The sequence below is a fragment of the Alligator mississippiensis genome, chromosome 7 (genome assembly GCF_030867095.1).
Source record: "Alligator mississippiensis isolate rAllMis1 chromosome 7, rAllMis1, whole genome shotgun sequence".
In the NCBI taxonomy this organism is placed as follows: Eukaryota; Metazoa; Chordata; order Crocodylia; family Alligatoridae; genus Alligator; species Alligator mississippiensis.
In genome coordinates this window covers 836,410-852,301 of record NC_081830.1, presented here as the reverse complement: position 1 = coordinate 852,301, position 15,892 = coordinate 836,410, and the positions used below count along the sequence as shown (strand labels likewise).

Genomic DNA, 15,892 nt, shown 5'->3' with positions numbered 1-15,892 from the left:
CTGGTACCAGTATAGCTGGATAACTGACCCTAGAGCCCCCCTGTGACCTCTTCCATGACCTCTCACTGCCCATGGCCTCCCCATGCTCTGCCCCACACACACACACACACACACACGCACATTCCCTGTGATGTCACCATGGGGCTGGGGGGGGCAGCCCCCACCCCCCAGCTAATGACATCATCACCCTTCCCTATGACCTACGAGGTCGGGGGTTCCTTAGCCAGCCCCTAAAAAAAGTAGACATGGGACAGGTGTGGCAGTGACCTGTATTCACGTGTCCAGCTCCAAGCCCTGACCCCTATGTACAAACCCCACCCCTATATACAAGCCCCACCCCCATGTGTCATGGGACAAGAACCCCCCCCCCCCATCTTTGGCCCCCTACCTAGCCCCCCCATATACAACAGGCTTCAGCTGTCACCATGGCAACAGCTGAGCCCTCCACTGGGATCAGTAGGGCCAAGGTAACTAGGGCCAGGCCAAACCCCACCCCCCCAGCTGTCTCCATAGCAATGGCAATGCCTCATCACCATGGAGACAGCTTGGCTGCTCTCCTCAGCAGCCACAAACCCCAACATATACATCATGACAGTCTCCATGGCAACTGTTGGGAGGGTGGCTAGACCAGGGTGACAATAAGGCCTGGGCTCCAGGGCAATGACGAAGCGCCCTGGTGGCGGCGTCCATGGTGACAGTAAGGGCTAGTTTCCATGGCGACACCTTACTTTCCCCCTCCTCCTCACCTGCTGGGGGTGTCCTTGGTTTCCATGGCAACAACTAGGCCTCAGCCCTGGTGGTGGTGTCCATGGTAACAGCGAGGCCTGGTCTCCATAGCAACAACTAGGCCCCATTTCCTGGCAGCGATGTCCATGGTTTCCATAGCAACAACGGCCCCAGCCCCTGGTGGTGACATCCATGGCGACAGTAAGACCTGGCTTCCTTAGCAACGACTAGGGGCCCACCCCTGCCGGCAGTGTCCGTGGTTTCCATGGCAACAACGACGGTCCCCCACCGCCCATTGGCAGTGTCCGCAGCGATGGCGAGGCCTGGTCTCTGCGGCGGCGGGTCAGTCCCAGCCGTTGTCCTTGACCATGTGACTCAGCTCGATGATGAACTTGCCCTCCTTGTACTTCTGGCTGCTCTCGTAGGCCTGTTCCTGGGGTGGAGGGCAGCCAGCTTGGGGGGGCACGCCCCGCCATGCCCCACCCCCTCCGCTCTGGGAAGGGACGCCTGGGTCCCCTCCGCTGCCCGTGGACCCGTACACCGCGCCCCCCCCGACACCTGGGCCCCCACACGAGCCCTCCCTGGGACCGCTCCCCACGCCCTGGGGACCGTGCCCCCCACCCCGCCCCAGCGCCTGGCCCCCGGCACTCACGTATCTCCAGCCCAGGGGGGTGCGGCAGCGCTGGCAGTGGATGTCGGCCACGGCGTGCAGCCCCGTCAGCAGCACCCGCTGCTGCGCCGGCCCCCAGCCCACGTTCACCCTGTGGGGGGCAGGGGTCAGCACCCAGATACCGGCCCCCCCCCCCGCCTCCGCCCCGCCCAGACCCCGGGTGCCCCGCACTCACACGCTGTCGAAGAGGTAGGCCCGGCCCTGGCTGCCCTGGAACGACTGGGAAGAGAAAATGGAGGCTGTGAGCTTCCCCCCAGCAGTGCCGCCCCCTCCCAGAGCTGTGAGCTTCCCCGCGGCGGTGCCAGTTACCTTGGAGACAAGGGCGTCATGGCTCGCCAGGTGGGCCTGGCAGTGGCGGCAGCTGTAGCGGCGCTGGGGCCCGTCCAGGTAGGCCTGAAAGGTGCGGGGCTCCCCGGGGGCCATGGGGGCGGGGCCTCTGGAGGGAGGGGTGGGGCTTCTGGGGGGTCTGTAGCTGGAAGGGGCGGGGCTTCTCTGGGGGTGGAGCCTACCGCTGAAAGAAGCTGGAGCTTATTTGCAGGGCGGGGCCTCTAGAGGGAGGGGGTAGGGCCTCTCTTCAGGGTGGGGCTTCCAGAGGGGGGGGTGGAGCTGCTAGCTGGAGGGCTTCTAGAGGGGCGGGGTCTCTAGCTGAAAGAGGCGGGGCTTGCTTGGGGTGGGACTTGGTGCAGTGGGCAGGGCTTCTCTGGGGGTGGAGCCTCCGAAGGGGCAGGGCTTCTCTGAGGGATGGGAGGGGTCTGTAGCTGGAGGGGAGGGGCTTTTCCGGGGGCGGGGGAGTTTAGGAGCTTATGGTAAAGGGCGGGGCTTCCCGCAGGGGCGGGATCCTCCAGGCAACGGGTTCTCTTGGGGGCGGGGCTTCCCTAGGGGAGGAGCCTTTGGTCGGGGGCGGGGCTTCTCCGGGCTGGGCACAGCGTTTGTACCTATGGACCAGGGAGGGGCAATCAGGGATTGGCCACCCTCTGTCACGTGCCCCCCCAAGGCTCCACCCCCTCCAGTCACCCATCTAGGTCAGTGTCACAATGCGCCCCCCCCGCCCCTATAGAGTCCCCTATAGCAGACAGCAGGGGGGGCTCACAGCCCCTCCACCCCGCGTCCCATATAGAACCCCCAGCCCCTATACAGCAGCCCCTTACAGGCCCTATATGCCGGCCTGGGTCCCCTATAGCCGCCTAGCCCCCCCCCCCCACAGCCCATCCAGGAAACGCCCCTATAGCCCCACGCCGACCCCTCTGGACCCGGGGGGCCCCGGAGCCCGCAGAGGACGCTGGGACGCCCCGCCCTGCGGCCCCGCGGGGGTCTGGCGCTCACCGCCGCAGCACCCGCTCCGAGCGCTCCGCCACCAGCCCAGCTGGGAAAACAAAGCCAGGCCCCGCCCCCTGCCCAATCACTGCGAGGCATGCAAATGACCCGGGAAAGGCGGCTCCGCGGGAGCGGGGGCGCTGATTTACATATAGGAAGGGAAGGGAAGGGAGGGGAGGGGAGAGGAGCTCTTAAAGGGCCAGCCTCAGATTTATTTGGGGATCGAGATTAGGGTAATGACTCAACCGAAGGCCACGCCCCCGAAGGAGGAGCCGGAGACCCTCCAAGTTGTGTCCAGGCTGTTTATTGGAGAGCCAGAAGAAGCCCCCTGCCACTGATGCCCCTGACACACAGAGCTCTTGAACCCCCTCTACCCCACCCCCGCCATTGTGGTGCCCCTCACCCCTGCCCCCCGGCCCCCACTTCTCCCGGGCGCTCATGGGCCGGGTGCTGGTCAAGGTAGCGGCGCAGACGGGTGGGGTAGTCGGTCATGACCCCGTCGACCCCGTAGCCGAAGGCCTCAGCGAAGTCCTTGTCCTCGTTCAGCACCCACATGATCACCTGGGGGGGGCGGGGGGTCAGCAGTGCCCCTCACTGCGAGCCGGCAGCCCCCCCCGCCCCCAACTCACCTTCACCCCTTTGTCCTGGAGCTGCTTAAACAGCTCTTTCCTCATGAGGACCCTGGAAAAGAGAGGAGATGTCAGGGCGCAAGTGGCCGGGCTCCCAGAACCCCCTGCTCCCCCCCAAGGAAGCCCAGGCATCTGGCCCCCACACTCCCAGGGCCTCTCTTCCAGCCTGCTCCCAGCATGCGATTATGTCTGGGTGTCTGGCCCTTTAAAGACTGGGGGGAGAAGCTTGCAAAAAAAGGGGTGGGGTCTAAGGTGGGAGGGGGCAGTGACAGGGGTGTGCACCTCCCTGTCTTGACTCACTTCTGGAGCATCTTGGCCATCAGCGCCCCCAGGCAGCCTTTGCGCACCGGGAAGTAGGTCCTGCAGGGAGGGGGGAGGGGGCGGGGGGGCAGAGGGGATGGGACCCAGGCATCTGGGCTCCCAAACCCCCTGCTCCCACCCCAGGGAACCCGGGCATCCGGGCTCCCAAACCCCCTGGTCCCACCCCAGGGAACCCGGGCATCCGGGCTCCCAACCCCCTGGTCCCACCCCCACCCCCTCCCAGAGAACTGGTAGAGCTAGTAGAGCTCGTCCTCCCAGCTCCCAGGTTCAGCGCCCGGCCCAGCTCCCCTCCCTGGGAGCCCAGACAGCCGTGCTCCCAGAATCCCTTGCTCCCACCCTGGGGAGCCCAGGTGTCCGCACCTGTTGATGATGGAGGGCAGGGGCACCTGCAGGAAGGCCTCGGGGACGTGGGTGCGGGGCAGGAGGCCGAGGTAGAAGAGAGCGACGAGGACGAGTGCGCGGCGCATGGACACTATGGACGGCATCGCCGGCTCCTGGGGGGGGAAGAGGTGGGACCCCCTAACCTGCACCCTGCACGGCGACCTGCACCCACCCCCACCCGCCCATCCCTGCCTCCCCCCCATCCCTTTACCCATCCATGCCTCTTTCCCCCCCAAACCATCCGTCCAACGAGCCGTTGCATGCATCCCTCCATCCCTGTGTGTCCCCTTCATCCATGTGTCCATCCTCATCCGCCCTCCAGCCATCCGTCTGCCTCTCCGGCCAGCAGCGTGCCCACCGCCCACCCACGGTTCCTCCAGGGACGTCTCCGTCCCTGCGCCGCCGTGCTGCGCCCCGGCCGTACCTCCTGGCGGCACTTGCGCAGGACGCGGTGGTCGAACGCGGCCCACACGCTGATGTCCAAGCGGTCGTAGCGACGCACCAGCTCGGCCACCTGCCGCGGGCACCGCACAGCTTCAGGACACCTGGGTCCCCTGGGCGGGGGGGCCGACACCTGGGTCCCCTGGAGGGGGGGCCGACACCTGGGTCCCCTCACCTTGCTGATGAGCTCGTCATCATCTTCCTTCACCTCGATGTTGACGGGGACCCCGGGGAAACGCTGGAAAACGTCCTCCAGGCGTGCAATGTGGTGGTCAGAGCCGCTGGCAAAGGATCCTGGGATAGTGGGGGAGTCAGCAGGGCCCCTCGCGCCCGACCCGCAGCCCTGCCCCAAGGGTGCCCCTCAGCCCCCCGACAGCGGTGCCGGCCCCTCACTCCCGCCCTGCAGGCACTGACCTGGGGAGAAGGTCACCTCCAGGGGGTCCTTGTAGGGGGGCAGATCCTGGGGGGCAGAAGGGGGGGTCATGACAGGAAGGGGGGCTGGGGGGACAGCAGGGGGCTCAGACGCCTGGGTCCCCGGCAGGGGGGAGGGTCCCGGATGCTGGGCGTCGTGGTGCGGGCCAGCTCCGGGGGCCCCGTGTCCCCTTGTGGCGGGTGCTGGGTCCCTTGACATGGGGGGCCACATCCTGGCCGGCTGGGCCCCGCGGGGCGGGCTCTCACCGCGTAGTCGGTGGCCCGCAGGTCCCGCGCCACCCCGGTCTCCCGCGCCAGGTCCCGGTCGTGGCACACGACGACGACGCCGTCCCGCGAGCGCCGCACGTCCAGCTCCAGCACCTGCGCGCCCCGCGCCACCGACCTGCGGCACGGGTTAGTGGGGCTGGGCGGGGCGGGGGCGGGGCCAGGGAAAGGGAGGGGGCGTGACCAGAGGAGGGGCGGGGCTACTCACTGCTCGAAAGCCTCCAGGGTGTTCTCGATTCGCTCCCCGCAACCTGGGGGGGCGGGGCGAAGGGCGTCACCCCCCTCATCGCGCCAGGCCCCGCCCCGCGTGCCGGGCGCCCCGCCCACTTTCGCGGACTCCGGACTTTTCCCTCCGCTTCCCACCCACGAGCGACCCCCGGGTGCCCCGCGGCTGCCCCGGATGAAAGGGGGCGCCCAGCGCCGGGCACCCGCCCCGCACCCCCCCGCACTCACCGCCGCGGTGCGCGAAGAAGCGGCAGGGGAAGCGCGCTCGGGCGCCGGGGGGCGCGGGGGGGCGGTGGGCCCAGACCACCGCCGCCCCCAGCCCCAGCCCGAGCCCCAGCCCCAGCGCCAGTCCCGCCATGGCCCGGGCCGCAGGAGCAGGAGCAGGTGTGGGTGTAGAGGCGGATACAGGTGCAGGTGCAGGTGCGGGCGGAGCCGGTCCGGCCGGTCCCAGCCCCGCCCCCGCCGCCACCCCTGCCGCCGCCCCCGCCCCCGCCGCAATGAGCCCACGCAGGCGCACAGGGAGGGTCCAGGACGTGTTTATTGGGGTCTGTACAAGCCGAGGGGCCCGCGCCCCCCTCCCCTCCCCCCGCCTGGAATGTGGAGAGTTAACTGCCCCCCTCCGAGGGGGCGGGGCCTGGCAGCGAAGCGTCACAGGCACGGGGCGGAGTCAGCAGCAGCGGCGGCAGCAGCGCGAGGGGGCGGGGCCGCCCCCCGCCGGGGAACAAAGCTCCGCCCCCCTGCCGGGAGCCAGTCCGACGGGGGAAAGGGGGGCGAGGCCTGCGACAGGAGATAGGGGTCAGGCCCCGCCCCGTTACTGGAGCCCGCCCCTTTTACGAGAACCCCGCCCTGGCAAGGAATAGCCCCGCCCCTCCAGTTCAGACCCCACCCACACTCCCACCAGGCCCCGCCCCCTGCAATCCCCAGCCTAGACCCCTGACCAGGCCATGTCCCCAGGAGCCAATAGCCTGCACCCCCATAACCCCACCTCCTGACTAGGCCACGCCCCTGCAGGCCACAGTCCCACCCCATCACTCACCTCCCACCCCGTAGCCCCACCCCTAACCATGCAACCCTAACCCTGCCCCCAGCCCAAATCACCCCACCCCCATGCAGGCACTAGCCCCGCCCACTCCCCTACCCCTCCTCACCTGGGGCACTAACCCCGCCCCCCTCGCTCACCTGGGGAGGGGTCAGGGCGCGGGCGGGGGCTGGAAACGCGCCGTCTCGGCGAAGATCAGCTCCTTCAGCCGCTCCTTGGGCAGGTCGTCCAGCTCCATGTCGAAGGTGAAGGGCTCCTCAGCCACGGGCTGGGGGGCGGAGCATGAGCCTGGGTGTGGGGCAGGGGGCCCAACCCCCGCCCCCAGGGACCCCAGGCACCCCCTGCCCACCCCCACGACCCCGGCTGACCTCGTCTGAGGGGTCGTAGTACTGCTCCAGGTAGGGGTGGGCCAGCGCCTCCTCCACGGTGATGCGCTTGTTGGGGTTAAAGGTCAGCATCTTGTCCAGCAGGTCCAGGGCTGGCGGGGGAAGCCAGGGGGGGGGGCAACGGTCAGGGGAAGCCCTTTCCCAGCCTCCCAGCTCCCATGCCCCTAGCCACACCCCCCACCCATGCCCCAACCCCAGGCCTTTAGCCCCACCCCCATCCCAAAACCCGCCCCCGTGACCTCACCCTTGGGGTCGGCCTTGGGGAAGAGCTTGGCCCAGGGCACCTGGGCCTTGTGCGGCAGCGACTGCAGGTAGTTTCGCGCCTTCATGTTGATGATGCAGTTGAGGTCGTCCTGCGACGGGGACCCCAGCACCCCTGTGGGCGGGGTCGAGTCAGGCCCTGCCCCCAAGGGCCCCGCCCCTCCCCGCAGGCCCCACCCACTGGGGTTGACATCACCCTGCTTCACCGCCCCCCACCTGGGCACAAGCAGATTCGCATAACCCCAGCCCTGATTTCCAAGCCCCACCCCTCCTTCATACCCAAATAAGCATCACCCCACCCCTTATTTTAAGCTCCACCTCTCTACCACGCCCACCCCAATTTACATGACCACGCCCCTTATTTCTAAGCCTCTCCCCTCCCTGCCACCATCCACACCCCCTGGAAGACAGCCCTTCACCCATCCAAAGCCTCCACCCTTTCCCCCAGCCACAAAACCACACCCCCCTGGCCACAAAGCCCCGCCCCCTCACCCAGTATGTGGTTGAGCTGATCCAGGTAGTGCTTCCCAGGGAAGATGGGCCGGTTGGAGAGCATCTCCGCCAGGATGCAGCCGACGGACCAGATGTCGATGGACTTTGTGTAGCCCTGGGGGGAGATGCGTCTGAGTCTGGGGCGGGCACCGGGGTGTAACGGGGCTACGGCCAGCTCTGGGGTGGGTGCCAAAGTGTAACCAGCTCTGGGGAGGGCGCCAGGGCGTAACAGGCCTGCAGCCAGCTCGGGGGTGGGGTGAGATGGAGCTGCAGGCATCTCGGGGGTGGGCCTCAAGGGCCAGGTGTAACAGTCTGGGGCGGGCGCTGGCGTGTAACACAGCTGCGGCCAGCTCTGGGGTGGGTGCCAGGGCGTAACGGGTTTGCAGCCAGCTCTGAGGCAGGCCCGATGCTGCAGCTGAGTCAGGGGTGGCCCGGCTGAATGGAACGAGTCCCGCTTTACCGCCCCCCCTCCCCACCGAGGGAAGCCAGGCGTGTGGGGCCTCACCTTGGAATTGAGCATGATCTCAGGGGCGCGGTACCAGCGCGTGGCCACGTACTCGGTGAGGAAGCCTGTGTGGTCGTGCTCGGGGTCAGCGATCCGGGCCAGCCCAAAGTCACAGATCTGGGGGTGGGGGAGGACAGAGGGCATCACACCACAAGTACGGTGGCCTGGAGAGAACAGATATGCCCAATACAGGGGTTTGGGGGGCTCGATGGTGGCCTGGAGGGGACATTACAGCCCCAACTTTGGTCTCTGGGGTCCTATGGTGGCCTGGGGGGAACATTAGGGCCCCAGAGGTGGGTTTAATTTTTCTACAGCGGCCTGGAAGGGCCAGATATGCCCCATACAGGGGTTTGGGGTCCAATAGCTGGGTTTTATGGGCTCTATGGGGCACAGACATGGGCTTTGGCGGTCCTACGGTGGCCTGAAAGGGGCATTGGGGCCCCAGAGGTGGGTATCATGTGGCTTGGAGGGGACATATATACCCCACACGTGGGTACTGGGAGTCCTGCAGTAGCCTGGAAGGGACCCGCTAGCCCAACAGATGGGTTTCACAGGTCCGACGGTGGCCCGGAGGGGGGACAGAGGCCCGAAGGGCTCATTTTGTGGGGTATGGTGACCCAAAGGGGACACAGACCCCCAGAGGTGTGGTTGCTGGGTCCTACAGTGGCCCGCGGGGGCCACCGATGCCCAATCAGTGCCTTGTATGTGTCCTGCAGTGGCCCAGAGAGGCCACAGCACACCCAGAGATCGGCTCTGCGGGTTCCACAGAGACATCGGGTACGGTGGTCCCCTGAGGACACACAGCCCCGGACAAGTGTTTTACGGGCTACAGTGGCCCGGCAGGACCCCCCTGCCACCGCACCTTGAGATCGCACGTGGTGTTGATGAGCAGGTTGCTGGGCTTGAGGTCACGGTGAAGGACGTTGGCCGAGTGGATGTACTTGAGGCCCCGCAGGATCTGGTAGAGGAAGTAGCAGACGTGGTCATTGCTCAGCTGCTGCGTCTTGAGCAGCTTGTAGAGGTCCGTCTCCATCAGGTCCTGTACGATGTAGCTGGGTGCGGGGGTCAAGGGCCACGGTGGGGTGGGTGGCTGGGCATAACCGGGTCCCTGTAATGCAGCTGGCTCTGGGGTGGGGCTGAGGCTGAGTGTAACATCAGCCTCCACAATGCAGCTGCTCTGGGGCAGGAAGTCAAGAGCTGGGTGTAACGGGGCCCCATCATGCAACTGGCTCAGGGGTGGGACTTTGGGGACTAGCTGTAAGAGGGCCCCTATAATGCAGCTGGCTCTGGGGTGAGACACTAGGGGCTGGGTACAACAGCCCCCACTCCCCATAATGCAGCTGGTTCTGGGCTGGATATACTAGACGCCCCTGCCGCATAATGCAGCTGGCTGTGGGGTGAGAAACTGGGGCCCCCCCGCCCCCACGGTGCAGCTGGCTCTGGGGCAGGCCTGGCAATAACAGCGCACTGCCTCCCCGCTGCGGCTGGCTCTGGGGTGGGACCCCTCCCCCCCGCGACGCGGCTGGCTCTGGGGCAGCGGATACACATCGCGCATCTGGTCGAGGCTGGGGGCACGCAGGATGTCGTTGATGCCGATGATGTTCTCGTGGCGGAAGCGCAGCAGGATCTTGATCTCCCGCAGCGTGCGCTGGCAGTACGTCTGGTGCTCGAATGGGCTGATCTTCTTGATGGCCGCCCGGGTCTTCGTTACGTGGTCGTAGGCTGAGCTGGGGGGGAGAGCATGAGCGACACAGACTCAGCTACGGCTCCCGCCTGGGAGGGCACCAGAAACGTACGGGGAGATGGGGCCGCAACAACTTGGGAGGGCCTGGAGCAGAGGGCGCCATAAATGTAATGGGGGGGAGCGGAGATGGCACTGACCCGAGTACACCCCCACCCTCCCCGCCCAGGAGGGATCGGTGGCACAGGGCACCGGAAACGTAAGGGGAGACGGGCTGCGACAACCAAGGTTTGCGGCAGAGGGCTGACGGTACAACAGCAGCCTGGAGGGAACGAAGGGGCCAGGGTAACCTGGAGGAGTGCTGCACCGGGAGCAGGGGGGGGGGCAGAAATGCAGTGGCGTACGGTGGCCTGGAGGCAGCGGCAAAGGCCTTCATAAATGTAACAGAGACGATTAGAGTGGCCTGGCGAGCCATAAATGTAATGCTGAGCTGAAGGGAGCCCATTGCCCACAATGCAGTGGGGCACAGTGGCTCGCAGGGGTTAGCTCCCTAGGGGCGGAAATCTACGGTGTCCCAGAGGAATCTTTCCGGGGCCCCACTGCCCCTACGGGGACCTAGAGGGGTCACTTCCGGGGTCCCATTGCCCACACGGGGGATAGTCGGGGTCACTTCCGGGGTCCCACCGCGCGTACGGCGGCGCGGAAGAGTCAGTGCCCGCAGTCGGGCCGACTACGGTGGCCCGCAGGGGTCCGGCCGGGCCGGGGGCTCGCTACGGCGGCCGCGCAGGACCAGCTCACCACACCATGCCGTACGCGCCCTCGCCGATATACTGCAGCTCCGTGTAGCGCGGCCCCACGTCGAAGGCCTGTCCCTTCACCGACTCCACGCCCAGCTTCGGCGCCCCCGGTCCCGCCACCGGCCCAGCCCCGCCCGGGGCTGTCGCTGCCGCCGCCGCCGCCATCGCCGCTGCCGCACCCGGAACCGCCCGGACGCAGCGCGCAGGCGCCGCTGCCGCCCGGCTGCCCTGAGGCGCCTGCGCACAACGGCAGCGTGAAGCTGCAGAGCAGAACTGCTGCCCACAGTGCTCAACCCCGCATGCGCGGGAACAAGAGAGCCTGCGCAGAGCGCTGCAGTGACGCTGCGACTCTACCCTTACTGCCTTAAAGCGCATGCCCACTGGCAGGAGGGGCGGGCAGAGAGGTGCAACACCTGCGCAGAGCGACAGGAGGAAGCCTCGCCCAGCCGCTGTTGCCCTCACTGAGCTTAGTACGCATGCGTGGCGTTCCGTACCCAGAAAGGAAAAGGAGGTCGTTCGGCGCCTGCGCAAAGCGCCGGAGTGAAGCCGCGCTACCCCGCTGCCCTTAGTCGGAAGAGACCGCCCACTGGTCTTCTCGCCCGCCTGCTGCCGCCCGGCCCCTAAGCTAGACAGTGGCTCCACCCCCAGGGTCCACAAGCCCCGCCCCGGCACAACGCCCCACCCCCTTTCTTACTACCCACGCCCTCATCCGTACTGGCCCCGCCCCTCCCCCGGCGCTCCCACAGATGCGAGGCCGAGCCCAGGCGCGTTTCCCATAATTCTTTATTCCCGGGCGGTGCCGGGCGCCGCTCGCTGCTGCTCCCACTGCTCCGGCGTCAGCGTGCGCTGCTCCAGCGCGTGGATGTGGGGCAGCTCCTGCGCCAGCGCCTCGTTCACCAGCCTGCGGGGGGGCAGGGTCAGCCCGCACGCCGCGGCTCTCGGGAGGGTGGGGGGAGAAGGAGGGGGGGGCGTGTCTCACCGGTGCCGCTGCAGCAGGGGCTTCCCCCGGAACCGGCCCGACACCACGAGGACCCGGAAGGACGTGGAGCAGCGCTCGGGGGTCGTGTCCTCCACTTCCTGCGCGGGAAGCGGAGCAAAGGAGACTCAGGCGTCCACCCCCCCCAAAACAACCCGGGCGTCCCCGGCCCCGTGCCCCCCGGGAACCCAAGCACCCCCCCACGCACCACGTGCTCCGCCTCCAGCTCCCGCTGCAGCCGCTCCCGCACCGCCTCTGCGCTCAGCGCTGCCATGGCCACTTCCGCCTATGGTCCCGCCCCCACTTCCGCCTACCGCCTCGGTTCCGGCCTCTAGCTCCCGCCTTTTCCGGCCAGTGGCAGCGAAGGGCGGCCTTTCCCCGCTCTTTTCTCGCCTCTCCTGAGGGCTCGGCCAATGGGCGGGCGGAGCGACCCGTCCCGCCCCCCCCCGGGCGCCTGCGGCCAATCAGGGAGCGGGGGAGGAGGAAGGAGGGCGGGGATTGGCCAGGACGCACGCGCCGGCGGCGGGAGCGGGGTTCGTGCCGGTTGGGGATGGCGCAAGGGGTGATGGGAGTGTGGGCAAGGAAGCGGGGCATGATGGGCGATAGGGCCGCTGAAGGGGGAGCAGGGCATGGTGGGCTGCATGGCTGGAGCAAGGGGTGATGGGAAGTTGGTGTCTGAGGGGATGATGGGAGCAGAGGATGCTGGGACATGAGTCGGTGAGAGCAGCGCAGGGCATGGTGGGAGCTAGAGAAGCAAGGGATGCTGGGAAATTGGCACAGGAAGGGCAGCGGGGCGTGATGAGACGCGTGGGAGTGGGGGTGGCAGGAAACAGGCCCCCAAGGGGCCGCCCCTGACCCCGCCCCCATCTGCCTGGCAGGCGGTGCCATGGCACCAGCCCCAGGGCGGGGCTTCCGCGGCGTGTACCTGCTGCTGTGCACGCGCCCGGAGGGGCGGGGCCGCGTCTACGTGGGCTTCACGGTGGAGCCGCGGCGCCGGGAGCGGCAGCACAACCGGGGGCGGCGCTATGGCGGCGCGCGCCGCACCAGTGGGCGCGGGCCATGGTGAGCCACCGTGGGGGGCGGGGCTACTGCCCAGCATGCCTTGTTTTCAGGAAATCACGCTCCTGGCATGCTTTGCTGCTAGGGACCTGGTTCCCAGCATGCCTTGCTTTATGGGCCTGCCCTCCAAGCAGGCTTTGCTCTACATGGGTTAGACTCCCAGCAGGCTTTGCTTTAGGAGGGCCAGGCCTCTAGTATGCTTTGCTGGGAGGGACCAAGCTTCCAGCATGCTTTGCTGTAAGAGGACCAGGCTCACACCATGCTTTTCTGCAAGGGACCTGGTTCCCAGAATGCTTTGCTGAAAGTGGCTTAGACCTTTTGCTTGAGGGAGGACTAAGCTCCCAGCATGCTTTGCTTTATGGGCCTAGCCTCCCACCTGGCAGGTAAAGCTCTCAGCATGCTTTGCTGCAAGGGATCAGACTCCCAACATGCCTTGCTTTATGTGCCTGGCTTCCCAGCATGCTTTGCAGCACAACCACCAGACTCCCAGCCTGCTTTGCTGTGAGGCACTGGTGTCCCAACATACTTATACTTGTCTGTAGCAGCACCAGTTTCCCAGCATGCTTTACTCTGGGGGTCTGGCTCCCAACATGCTTTGCAGCAGCAATTCCCAGTATGCGTTGCTCCCCCCCCACAGGGAGATGGTGCTGATCGTCCATGGCTTCCCCTCCAATGTGGCTGCCCTCCGGGTGAGTGCCCCGCCCCCTGGAGGGCACTGGGGCCTAGTGGATGGGAGCAACAAGGCCTAAGGGGTTCAGGAGCCCAGAGGCCTGGGGTCCTTGGGAGTGGGCGGGGGTGAGAGCAGGGAGCCTGGGCACTCTGGGAGGGGGGCGGGGCTGGACCTAGGGATTTAGGAGCCTGGACACCTGGTCCTCACCCCGGTTTCCCCTCTCTCTCCGCAGTTCGAGTGGGCATGGCAGCACCCTGGGGCGTCGCGGCGCCTGCCCCCCGGCCCCGCCCGCCGCCCCGGCGCCCCCCTCGCTGCCGCCCTGGGGGTCCTGGCCCAACTTCTCCGCGTCCCCCCCTGGGACCGCCTGCCCCTGGCCCTGCGCTGGCTCCGCCCTGGCCGCCTCCCGGCCCCGCTCCCTGACCTGGCCCCGCCCCCCCACGTGCCCATCACCTATGGGCCCTTCCCTGACCAGCCCCGCCTGGCCCACCAAGCCCTGCCCCCTCCGGCCGTGCCAGGGGTCACCTGCCAGCTCTGCGAGGGGCACTTCCAGGTAAGCCGGCCACCCGGGGTCTCCCTCCCACCGAGGAGGGGCGGAGCCCGGACACCAGGGGTCATGGAGGGGCGGGGCTAGGAGCTTGGCTGCCTGGGTGCTCCCTCTGCTTCCCCCCCACCCACAGGGCGAGGTGGATGCCCCCCTCCGCTGCATCCAATCAGGCTGCCCCCTGGCGGCCCACCCACCCTGCCTGGCGCGCTACTTCCTGCAAGACGAGCCGCATCAGTTCCTGCCGGTGGAGGGCCGCTGCCCCTGGTAGGTGGAGGGGAAGGGTGGGGGGCGGGCTCTTGTTTCCACACCGACTACTGACCCCCACGTTCCCCCGATAGCTGCAAGACGGTCGTCCTCTGGGGTGACTTGATTCGCTCCCACCTGGGTTACCGCGACAACCCTGAGGACGACCTCTGCTCCTCCCAGGTAAGCCCTGACCCCCCCCCCCATCTCCAAGCCCCACCCCTCGCCGCGGGCCATGCCCTCTGACCCCTCTGCCCCTTCCCCAATGCAGGGTCACTGGACAGAAGAGTTGCAGGCTGAAAAGGCGGGGCCTCAGGTGGAGTGGGTGGAGCCAGCTGCCAAAGCCTCCTGAGTGGGCCTCATGAATGGCTGGCGGGTTTCCAGAGACCTGGCCCTCCTGGCCCCACCCCCATAAGCACCCAGTGGTCACCAGGGACAGGAGGGGGCGGCGACACGGAAACTCCTCCCCCTCCCAACCACCAATCAAACGAAGCTTCCCTTTTTCAACCCTCTACCTTGAACACAGATCTTGCCCCCTCCAGAACCAATCAGGTGCCAGATCTGGGTTGCGCGTCACCAGCCAGCCCCACCTGCCCACCCCACCAATCAGGGGCCTTCCCTGATCCAGGAAGCCCTGCCTTCCCCTCCTCTTGACAGGGAACTGAGACTTAATTAATAACTTTCCCTCGTCAGTGTGCTACAGGGAATTAAATATGCAAATGTAGGTTGTTGCATTTGCATATTTAACTCCCTGTAAGCCGTTGATGAGGAAAGCTTATTAATTACAGGTCACTAATCACTTCTCATCTTCGCTTTCAGCCTATTGGTCTATGCTTCATTTCCCCTCCCCCAATGCTGTAGCTTGTCCTTAAGGGAAACTACAGGCAATCCAGGTTACTAATTAAGCCCAGGTTAATTAATTAAAGATCGTTCATCAACTGTCAGCTCTGCCTTCATCCTCTCTTATTGGTCTATGCTTCATTTCTCCTCCCCCAAGGATGTAGCTTGTCGTTAAGGGAAACTACAGGCAATCCAGAGGTTACTAATTAAGCACAGGTTAATTAATTGGGATGAATCCCAGGTCATTTAGGTTAATTGATTAGGGATATATAACAAGCCAGCCATTAAGTCTCAGTGTTTCATTTCCCCTCATTCAATTATGTAGCTGGTGGGTAAGGGAAACTACAGGGAATGAAGAGGTTAACTGATTAGGCACAGGTTAATTAACTAGGGGTTTCACAAACGATTAATTATCAAGCAGTTAATTGCCTCAGGTCCCCCTCCCCCTCCCTCCATATGGCCCATCCAGAAGGGAAACTGAGGCACAATCCATGAACCTCCCCCCTGCTAATCACTGACTAATTAGCAATTAATTAGGGAGAGGGTCTTAATTACCCCCCAGTCAGTCCCTCCTGCCCCCTGTATTGGCCCCTGGGGCTTCTCCCTGGAGTAGTTCTGGGATAAGGGAAGCTAAAGGCCATCAATTGGTTAATTAGTGATTAATCAGTGACTAAATACATTAAATGAATTAGGAACAGGCTGTTAATCATCTCCCAAGATCCCCGCCCCCCTCCCCATATTGACCCCCAGGGCTTTCTGCTCCCTGCAGCTCATTCATAAGGGAAGCTAAAGGCCATTGGTTATTAAAATAGGTGATTCATTAGTAATTAAATACATTAATTAGAATCAGGGTGTTAAGTATCTCCCAACTCCCCTTTCAGCCCCCACCCATATTGACCCCCCAGGGCTTTTGGAACCAAAATGCCATGGATTGGTAATTAATTAACCATGGGCGCTAGCTTAATTAGTAATTCAAGACATGCAATGAAGACCTGG

General features: G+C 65.6%; 5 protein-coding genes across 10 annotated transcripts; 1 reads left to right on the top strand and 4 right to left on the bottom strand.

Annotated features, from left to right (window-relative positions):
- Positions 1–385: 385 nt before the first annotated feature.
- LOC102569934 (protein yippee-like 3) lies at positions 386–2,900 on the bottom strand. Its single transcript, XM_059731588.1, has 5 exons — positions 2,720–2,900; positions 1,706–2,331; positions 1,572–1,615; positions 1,379–1,487; positions 386–1,159 (listed from the first exon to the last, which is right to left on the bottom strand). Exons 2-5 carry the CDS (start codon positions 1,817–1,819, stop codon positions 1,070–1,072), a joined length of 357 nt encoding a protein of 118 aa, XP_059587571.1. The 5' UTR covers positions 1,820–2,331; positions 2,720–2,900; the 3' UTR covers positions 386–1,069.
- Positions 2,901–2,998: 98 nt separating this feature from the next.
- LOC102571095 (lysophospholipase D GDPD3) lies at positions 2,999–5,820 on the bottom strand. 2 transcript variants are annotated; one of them, XM_019498332.2, is made up of 10 exons: positions 5,632–5,816; positions 5,387–5,429; positions 5,161–5,296; positions 4,897–4,942; positions 4,658–4,776; positions 4,466–4,555; positions 4,021–4,154; positions 3,640–3,699; positions 3,340–3,391; positions 2,999–3,271 (listed from the first exon to the last, which is right to left on the bottom strand). In XM_019498332.2, the coding sequence occupies exons 1-10, from the start codon at positions 5,759–5,761 to the stop codon at positions 3,110–3,112; spliced, it is 972 nt and encodes a 323-aa protein (XP_019353877.2). In that variant the 5' UTR covers positions 5,762–5,816; the 3' UTR covers positions 2,999–3,109. The 2 variants fall into 2 exon arrangements, with proteins under 2 accessions (XP_019353877.2, XP_019353878.2); XM_019498333.2 differs by lacking the exon at positions 4,466–4,555 and having other exon boundaries at positions 5,632–5,820.
- Positions 5,821–5,923: 103 nt separating this feature from the next.
- Positions 5,924–10,954, bottom strand: LOC109282845 (mitogen-activated protein kinase 1). 3 transcript variants are annotated; one of them, XM_059731490.1, is made up of 9 exons: positions 10,566–10,954; positions 9,631–9,813; positions 8,949–9,138; positions 8,087–8,203; positions 7,582–7,696; positions 7,073–7,204; positions 6,811–6,920; positions 6,552–6,710; positions 5,924–6,180 (listed from the first exon to the last, which is right to left on the bottom strand). In XM_059731490.1, the coding sequence occupies exons 1-8, from the start codon at positions 10,937–10,939 to the stop codon at positions 6,594–6,596; spliced, it is 1,338 nt and encodes a 445-aa protein (XP_059587473.1). In that variant the 5' UTR covers positions 10,940–10,954; the 3' UTR covers positions 5,924–6,180; positions 6,552–6,593. The 3 variants fall into 3 exon arrangements, with proteins under 3 accessions (XP_059587473.1, XP_059587472.1, XP_059587474.1); XM_059731489.1 differs by having other exon boundaries at positions 6,583–6,710; XM_059731491.1 differs by lacking the exon at positions 10,566–10,954 and adding an exon at positions 10,172–10,387 and having other exon boundaries at positions 6,583–6,710.
- A 375-nt stretch (positions 10,955–11,329) lies between these two features.
- On the bottom strand, positions 11,330–11,838 carry LOC102569698 (bolA-like protein 2). The gene is made up of 3 exons (XM_006265714.4): positions 11,749–11,838; positions 11,544–11,641; positions 11,330–11,465 (listed from the first exon to the last, which is right to left on the bottom strand). The coding sequence occupies exons 1-3, from the start codon at positions 11,812–11,814 to the stop codon at positions 11,348–11,350; spliced, it is 282 nt and encodes a 93-aa protein (XP_006265776.1). The 5' UTR covers positions 11,815–11,838; the 3' UTR covers positions 11,330–11,347.
- An 8-nt stretch (positions 11,839–11,846) lies between these two features.
- Positions 11,847–15,000, top strand: LOC102570869 (structure-specific endonuclease subunit SLX1). 3 transcript variants are annotated; one of them, XM_059731564.1, is made up of 7 exons: positions 11,847–12,073; positions 12,419–12,602; positions 13,237–13,288; positions 13,502–13,819; positions 13,947–14,077; positions 14,152–14,239; positions 14,328–15,000. In XM_059731564.1, the coding sequence occupies exons 2-7, from the start codon at positions 12,427–12,429 to the stop codon at positions 14,406–14,408; spliced, it is 846 nt and encodes a 281-aa protein (XP_059587547.1). In that variant the 5' UTR covers positions 11,847–12,073; positions 12,419–12,426; the 3' UTR covers positions 14,409–15,000. The 3 variants fall into 3 exon arrangements, with proteins under 3 accessions (XP_059587547.1, XP_059587546.1, XP_059587545.1); XM_059731563.1 differs by having other exon boundaries at positions 12,073–12,102; XM_059731562.1 differs by lacking the exon at positions 11,847–12,073 and adding an exon at positions 12,128–12,257.
- The last annotated feature ends 892 nt before the right edge of the window (positions 15,001–15,892 follow it).

What these genes read in the sequence shown, in the direction of transcription:
- LOC102571095 (XM_019498332.2), bottom strand. Translation starts at nt 5,761, where the DNA reads ATGGCGGGACTGGCGCTGGGGCTGGGGCTCGGGCTGGGGCTGGGGGCG. An exon ending in TGCGGGCCACCGACTACGCG is followed by an intron (nt 4,943 to 5,160) that starts GTGAGAGCCCGC and finishes TCTGCCCCCCAG; the next exon opens with GATCTGCCCCCCTACAAGGA. An exon ending in GGAGGTGACCTTCTCCCCAG is followed by an intron (nt 4,777 to 4,896) that starts GTCAGTGCCTGC and finishes CCACTATCCCAG; the next exon opens with GATCCTTTGCCAGCGGCTCT.
- LOC102570869 (XM_059731564.1), top strand. Translation starts at nt 12,427, where the DNA reads ATGGCACCAGCCCCAGGGCGGGGCTTCCGCGGCGTGTACCTGCTGCTG. An exon ending in ACCAGTGGGCGCGGGCCATG is followed by an intron (nt 12,603 to 13,236) that starts GTGAGCCACCGT and finishes CCCCCCCCACAG; the next exon opens with GGAGATGGTGCTGATCGTCC. An exon ending in CCAATGTGGCTGCCCTCCGG is followed by an intron (nt 13,289 to 13,501) that starts GTGAGTGCCCCG and finishes CTCTCTCCGCAG; the next exon opens with TTCGAGTGGGCATGGCAGCA.
- LOC102569934 (XM_059731588.1), bottom strand. Translation starts at nt 1,819, where the DNA reads ATGGCCCCCGGGGAGCCCCGCACCTTTCAGGCCTACCTGGACGGGCCC. An exon ending in ATGACGCCCTTGTCTCCAAG is followed by an intron (nt 1,616 to 1,705) that starts GTAACTGGCACC and finishes TTCTCTTCCCAG; the next exon opens with TCGTTCCAGGGCAGCCAGGG. An exon ending in CCCCCCTGGGCTGGAGATAC is followed by an intron (nt 1,160 to 1,378) that starts GTGAGTGCCGGG and finishes CCTCCACCCCAG; the next exon opens with GAACAGGCCTACGAGAGCAG.
- LOC102569698 (XM_006265714.4), bottom strand. Translation starts at nt 11,814, where the DNA reads ATGGCAGCGCTGAGCGCAGAGGCGGTGCGGGAGCGGCTGCAGCGGGAG. An exon ending in AGCTGGAGGCGGAGCACGTG is followed by an intron (nt 11,642 to 11,748) that starts GTGCGTGGGGGG and finishes CTTCCCGCGCAG; the next exon opens with GAAGTGGAGGACACGACCCC. An exon ending in CCCCTGCTGCAGCGGCACCG is followed by an intron (nt 11,466 to 11,543) that starts GTGAGACACGCC and finishes GCCCCCCCGCAG; the next exon opens with GCTGGTGAACGAGGCGCTGG.
- LOC109282845 (XM_059731490.1), bottom strand. Translation starts at nt 10,939, where the DNA reads ATGCGCTTTAAGGCAGTAAGGGTAGAGTCGCAGCGTCACTGCAGCGCT. An exon ending in CTCGACCAGATGCGCGATGT is followed by an intron (nt 9,139 to 9,630) that starts GTATCCGCTGCC and finishes CCCCGCACCCAG; the next exon opens with CTACATCGTACAGGACCTGA. An exon ending in ACTACGACCCCTCAGACGAG is followed by an intron (nt 6,711 to 6,810) that starts GTCAGCCGGGGT and finishes TCCGCCCCCCAG; the next exon opens with CCCGTGGCTGAGGAGCCCTT.